Source organism: Terrapene carolina, unplaced genomic scaffold, assembly GCF_002925995.2.
Source record: "Terrapene carolina triunguis isolate 2854851 unplaced genomic scaffold, T_m_triunguis-2.0 Scaffold310, whole genome shotgun sequence".
NCBI lineage: Eukaryota > Metazoa > Chordata > Testudines > Emydidae > Terrapene > Terrapene triunguis.
In genome coordinates this window covers 2,598,741-2,605,072 of record NW_020664661.1, presented here as the reverse complement: position 1 = coordinate 2,605,072, position 6,332 = coordinate 2,598,741, and the positions used below count along the sequence as shown (strand labels likewise).

Below are 6,332 nucleotides of genomic sequence, written 5' to 3'. Positions count from 1 at the left end.
CATAGTGCTGTGAACAAGCACTTATGTCGGTGTAACTTATGTCGCTCAGGGGGGTGGTTTATTCACACCCCTGAGTGACATAAGTTATGTCAACTATAATAAGCTATCCAGGCCAGGTGGTGGGTCTTCTTGTGTGAAGTTACCATAGTACAGCTAAGAAGAACAGAGCATGGCAAACCCTTTGTTTTTCTCCCCTGAAAAGCAGGTGGTCTAAACTAGAAGTGCCTCGGTGGAAGTCACATTTGATATCTTCCCCACCAATGTATTCTGTGGTAAAAAGGGGGAAGGGATAGCTCAGTGGTTTGAGCACTGGCCTGCTAAACCCAGGGTTGTGAGTTCAATCCTTGAGGGGGCCATTTAGGTATCTGGGGAAAAAAAATCTGTCTGGGGATTTGAGCAGGGGGTTGGACTAGATGACCTCCTGAGGTCCCTTCCAACCCTGATATTCTATGAAAAAAGGATGCTACTCTGGGAGTTGGTCCTGGATTTCTGTCATTCTTCATAGATTAATGGAAGGTCCAAAAATGTCAAGGACTAAGAGAAGAAAGATTAATAGACATCTGGTGAAGCACACCTTTACCATTCTCATCAATTGTAAGTTAACTCAATTTTGGGTCACAAACCAGCAACTCAAGTCAGGCAGGAGGCTTTCTGTAGAGTCTGCATGTGCTAACACACACAAGCACTGTTCACATCCTAGGTGTGAAAACAATTCATTTATTTCATTCCTTAGAAGGCTTTATTTCACAATGAAGCAAGACTCAAGACCACATTATGGCTGATTGAGTAACCCTTAGCAAACATCCATCCTGTCATCACAAGACCCTGTGACCCCATAGAACAATCTCAACTAATGGAGAAAGTGACCCCACCCCCAAAGAAATGTTCAAGTCAAGAACCCCTGAGGAATGCTGACAGCCACTATCAGCCCCAAATGCTCGCTGATCACTACTTTTAACTCCTTCTCCAAAGATGATACCAGCTTTAGCTACTGGTCTCCAGTTACTTGGGAAAGCAAGTCTTCCTTTAAAAATCATCTGTGATATTAGGGAACCTTCTCAACAGTTTGTTCACGGTCTTTGGAGATAAGTTTCCCATCTGGCCCAGGGACTCCTGTTTAAGTCTTTCCTTGTGCTCCACCTGAAACACAAAGAATTAACCTCCTTTATTTGCTGAAGTGATTCATACACATACCCCAGCAATACTTTTAATGATACAGTCATTTCAAAAGCATACCATCTGCCCACTGAGTGAGAGTTATGGTACCAATTGCCTGGATAATCCTAAGGATTGCTTTCAGAAGCCAGTGACTGCTGCCTATTTGAAATGCAGCATAGTTGAAGTTGTCTTGGTCCCAAGATATTAGAGAGACAAGGTGGGTGAGGTAATAGCTTTTATTGGACCAACTTCTGTTAGTGAGAGAGACAAAACTTTCAAGCCACACAGAACTCTTCTTCAGATGTGGGAAAAGTACTCTGAGCATCACAGCTAAATGCAAGATGGATCAGACTATTTAGTGTAAGCAGCTAGCATATAATCTAAGAGACCATTCAAGGTTGATTCAATGATCAACACCCCCCACAATGCACCTTTTAAGATCCATGGATCCTGCACATGGCAATCACAACATGTGCTGTACCTCATCCAGTGCACTAAATGCCCCAAATAAGAACTATGTGGGTGAAACCAGACAATCACTACGCTCTTGAATGAAGTCACACAGGAAAATGATAAAAAAAACAAAAGCACCCCATCACCTGTGAGTGAACACCTTCCACAAAGCAGGTTTCAGAGTAGCAGCTGTGTTAGTCTGTATCCGCAAAAAGAACAGGAGTACTTGTGGCACCTTAGAGACTAACAAATTTGTTAGTCTCTAAGGTGCCACAAGTACTCCTGTTCTCTTTCCACAAAGCAATCACTCTATATCTGACCTATCAGCCCTCACCCTCAAAGGAAGCACAACACTTTCAAAAGACGAGCCTGGGAGCTTAAATTCATAATTGCTAGACACTAAAAATCAGCCTTAAGAGAGACACTGGATTTATGGTTTACAACAGCGGTTGTCAAACTTTAGCAACTCGAGGACCCCCATTTTGATTTAAAAAGTTTCAGGTGCCCCCAAGCCCCCAGCTCAGCCCCAGACCTCGCCCCTACTCCACCCCTTCCCCACCTCTTTCTACCCCCTCCCCATTCCCTTCCAGCATCTCCTGCATGCCAGGGAACAGTGTGCAGGAGGCACTGGGAGGGAGGGGGAAGTTGAGGGAGAGAGGGGGAAGAGTTAAACAGCCAGGGGCCTGCAGACCCCCTGGAGTAGCCTCCCAGACCCCAGTTTGAGAAACGCTGGTTTACAACAATCTGTAACCGACTAACCCCCCTTTTAATCCTATGACTGCAGAGGAGTTAATGGACCACTCTACCTTGAATGGTTCCTCAGAATATGTGCTAATTACTTATGCTAAACAATCTGTTCCATCTTGCATTTAGCTGTGCTGCTGAGAGTACCTTTTCCACACCTGAAGAGGAGCTCTGTGTGGCTTGAAAGCTTCTCTCTCTCCCCAACAGAAGTTGGTCAAATAAAAGATTACCTCACCCACCTTGTCTCTCATTTAAAATTATGAAGTTAAAGAGCACTGTCAACTTAAAAAAAACCCCAAACAGCTTTCAATTTTTTAGTTTACTACTGTTATAAGTAACTTCTAGGTTTACTGAAACAGTACCAGTGTGGAGTTAAAAATATTGTTCTCTATTTTTCAATTTGTTTACTTTGTAATTTGACAGTGCTTCATATCTAGTCAGTTTCCTGTTTATGCAAATCTTTCACACAGTAGAGTAGAATGACTTAAAGGCAAGTGTAGTACATGAAACTATTTTTAGGAGGGTTTTTTTATACTGACTAGATTTCAAATTTAATGTGTTCCTTTAAGTAAGAACACAGTCTTACTATGTCTATGCTTTACTTTACTACTTTTGGATCCTCCACTTTCTCCAAATTTCTCAGTTTTCACCTCCATGGGGTCCTCATCACCCTGTGAAGTACTTTTTGGCTTCTTCCCCATGACCACAAGGATGGCTCTATAAGACTTCTGAATTTTCATTACCATTTTCAATACCAGAAGGTTTGGATTTCCATTGCTCTCCAGTGACAGATTAAGACCACCTATCCTATCACTACACATGAAAGTGAACGTTTCTGAAGCCCAGGGTCAGATTGAGCAGGTATTGTCTGGTACACTGTACTAACACCAGTTATCTATCAGCTCCAGTATTTCTGAAGTATCTGAACTTTTTTTTTTTTAAATAAAATTTCTAATCTTTATAGTTGAAAAAAGCCCCAAAACAACATAACAAACCTTATAACCTTCCATCATAGTTTAACTGTGTCTGAAGACAGTTTGGGCATAATGGTTTTAATAGACAAAACTGCCTTATGCATCTCAGTGGGTTGTTTACTATGAAGACAGTCAAGCAGAAAAATCCAGCTATTCTGGGATTCGTGGGCAGAGCTTGGAGTCCAGTTCCACTGCCTTCTCAATCTGCCCCCTGTGTTGCACAGACATTCACCCATCTTTAGGAACCAACATTAACTCGCAAGTTTAAAAAGCAGATTAATCAGTCTGCAGCTCACTCTATTAGGACTAATGGCAGGCCCAGAACTAATAGCACAGATTACTGTACATCACTTGCACCAAGAGTTTTACACCCCTCATTCAAAACTATCTCTTGGTGCAGAGGGGAAAAATGTTTTCTACATCTCCACTACTGCAGAGTCCATAGTTATCAGACTATAACTGACATCAAAACCCCCTTTTATATTTTACTCAATATCTGTTTAGTTTGAAAGCGCACCTGCTGTACTCATCAAAGGGTGGTAAACACGTAACTACTCACATCCAAATGCTCTCCGACACACAAGAAGCAATGCGTGTCTTATCTAATGTGGATCATCTCCCTCCCCCAGATCAGTACACTACAAATTAAATTGCACAGTGAGTGTCCTTGGCACTATTAAAAGAATAATTGAGGGCGGCTTACTCCCCCCCCGCCACTAATTTAAGACAACCAAAGAGACTTTAATTACATCTGTCTTTGCCACACAGTCATAGAATGTCTGTATTTCCTTGGCACAAGCTGCATCGTTGAACTCATTCTGCTTCCAGCAAGCCATCAGTAATGATATCTCTGTAGTACACGTTGCCTCTGGAAGGAAGAAATACTGCAGTAAAAAAATCTCAGTTACTCAGGAATATTTCACATTAACAGTCTCTGTGTTGCATAACTCCCAAGAGAGAAGGATAAAAAAAAGAAGGAGGAGAAAGGGGAAAAAAAAAAAAAAAAAGAAAGAAAACACAGGAGAGAAGAAATCTCAGCATCACTTTGCTCACAGCAAAATGCTATGCACCCCTTTCAGTCCAAGGATCTGAGCCATTGCAGTTATCCGATATCCAATCAGTCTTAATGATGTCTAGCATTTACATAGTGTTTTGTGCATAACATACTTTACAAACACACATCACGTTTCTGGATATCCCAGAAGCCGCCTGAAATTAGGGCCATGGTTTGAGGCAGTAACAGTTTGGGCTTCAGCCTTTTGCTATCCATCCAAAGGGGGTTCTTACCAAGTTTCAAAGACACTTTTCTTATGCATATTTTATAAACATTGAGTGAGCACCCTATGGGTATTTAATGATCCAAGTGTGGAATTTGCTCCCTCTGACTGTTAGTCCTAGGCCAAGTCACAGTGCAAAGTGTTTCAATCAATCATTTGTCTTATGTAGGTCTCTCCATACGGCAGACTAGATGATGGGTGTGGGATGGCTATTATCATTTTTCCTTGCAGACCAGAAAGGTTGATGATACAGGCAACAAAAATGATTAGGGGCTGGAACACATGACTTATGAGGAGAGGCTGAGGGAACTGGGATTGTTTAGTCTGCAGAAGAGAAGAATGAGGGGGGATTTGATAGCTGCTTTCAACTACCTGAAAGGGGGTTCCAAAGAGGATGGATCTAGACTGTTCTCAGTGATACCAGATGACAGAACAAGGAGTAATGGTCTCAAGTTGCAGTGGGGGAGGTTTAGGTTGGATATTAGGAAAAACTTTTTCACTAGGAGGGTGGTGAAGCACTGGAATGGGTTACCTAGGGAGGTGGTGGAATCTCCTTCCTTAGAGGTTTTTAAGGTCAGGCTTGACAAAGCCCTGTCTGGGATGATTTAGTTGGGGATTGGTCCTGCTTTGAGCAGGGGGTTGGACTAGATGACCTCCTGAGGTCCTTTCCAACACTGATATTCCATGATTCTATATGTAATGCACACAACAGCTGGCACATAAGTAAATCCATTTGTTCATGACTGAATACCAGTGATATCATAGAGGAAATGGCACATAATAAATTAAATTACTTATATTATGCTTCTCTTTACATAAGAGCATTTCAGAACATAAGATACTAGATCATTCTTATGGAGCCCCAGCATGTATCAAGCCCTAAATAAATTCTTCATATAAAAGTACCCCCTATTCTCTCCCCAGAGGCAGCTACACTGCACCAGCAGCAACCTCTTTAGTCCAAAGGGGGTTTCAGAAAGATTAAAAGTGATCAGCCACTGGAAAAGGGAGCATCATCACCCAAACTGGTGTTTCTCCACATTTTCATGCTGGCGACTCCTTCTTCAAAGCCAAACATTTTCAGTCACCTTACATTAAAAAATTTTGTTATAGTAAATGTATCAACAACAAGCCTCTCTCCCTTGTGTGTGTGCAGGCACGCACGCTTGGAGCAGCTCACAGACAATACTCCGTGCCCCCCGCCTGCATCCACAGATTCCAGGCCAGGAGGGAGCCCTGTGAGCACCTAACCTAGCCTGGCCCCAGGCTGGGTGACACAGGCCAAAGAAACGGCCCACAAGAATTCCTGGGGCAGACGCCCGGTCTCCAGCCTGCCAGAGATGGGGACCCCGCCCCGGGGCCTGTTCCGGAGGAGCGAGGTTTGCGTTGCGTTGGATTGTAACCCATCCTCACTGCCCCCCGGGGTGGGCAGCCGGACACCTGGGTCCCGCCGGCCCCGCACTCACCTCCCAGACGCAGGCGGCGGTTCGCCACCTGGTTGGCCAGCACCAGGGGGCGGGCGGGGCGCACGGCGGGAGCCCGCCGCTGCTGCTGCCGCCCGGCGGCCAAGCGCCCGAGCCAGGCCGGGTACACGGGCGCCACCATTACCCTCGCGACGGGCCGTAAAGTGACAAAAGCCCGGTCCCACGTGACCCCCGTTCCGACTCGCGAGAAGTGACAGACCCAGCTCCACGCCCATCCCTGCCACAGGGCAGCCGGGCCTCGC

The 6,332-nt window shown here is 44.5% G+C and overlaps 1 protein-coding gene across 1 annotated transcript; it reads right to left on the bottom strand.

The window, feature by feature from the left end:
- Nucleotides 1-697: 697 nt before the first annotated feature.
- CHCHD1 (coiled-coil-helix-coiled-coil-helix domain containing 1) lies at nucleotides 698-6,248 on the bottom strand. The gene is made up of 3 exons (XM_024218722.2): nucleotides 6,073-6,248; nucleotides 4,079-4,197; nucleotides 698-1,140 (listed from the first exon to the last, which is right to left on the bottom strand). Exons 1-3 carry the CDS (start codon nucleotides 6,209-6,211, stop codon nucleotides 1,027-1,029), a joined length of 372 nt encoding a protein of 123 aa, XP_024074490.1. The 5' UTR covers nucleotides 6,212-6,248; the 3' UTR covers nucleotides 698-1,026.
- Nucleotides 6,249-6,332: the final 84 nt, after the last annotated feature.